Genomic DNA, 281 nt, shown 5'->3' on the forward strand with positions numbered 1-281 from the left:
CCCAGCTGCCCATGGAGCCGGGCAAGGTCCATCCTGGATGCCACGGGTGCACCATCAAGTCCCTTACCCCAGACCACCAGGTCAGCAGACGCCTCGTCCACGCCACGGGAGTTGGTGGCCAGGCAGGTGTAGGTGCCAGCATCAGCCAGGTGTGCAGGGCTGAGCAGGAGGCTGCCTGACTCCAGCAGTGTGAAGCGTGGGAGCTGCACGGAGCCACTGGCCAGGATCCGCTCCCCTGCGGGCACGGGGGACCCCATCAACACTCAGTGACATGGCCCCCC

The 281-nt window shown here is 66.9% G+C and overlaps 1 protein-coding gene across 1 annotated transcript in view; it reads right to left on the reverse strand.

Moving 5' to 3' along the window:
• Positions 1-67: 67 nt before the first annotated feature.
• LOC103809809 (protein sidekick-2-like) overlaps positions 68-281 on the reverse strand; it is a gene marked incomplete at both ends in the record, with an annotated part of 13109 nt that continues 12895 nt past the window's right edge. Inside the window, one exon of the mRNA XM_009082679.1 lies at positions 68-235. Coding sequence (XP_009080927.1) covers positions 68-235 — 168 coding nt within the window. The remainder of the gene's footprint in view (positions 236-281) is intronic.

Source organism: Acanthisitta chloris, unplaced genomic scaffold, assembly GCF_000695815.1.
Source record: "Acanthisitta chloris isolate BGI_N310 unplaced genomic scaffold, ASM69581v1 scaffold29719, whole genome shotgun sequence".
NCBI classification, from domain to species: Eukaryota; Metazoa; Chordata; class Aves; order Passeriformes; family Acanthisittidae; genus Acanthisitta; species Acanthisitta chloris.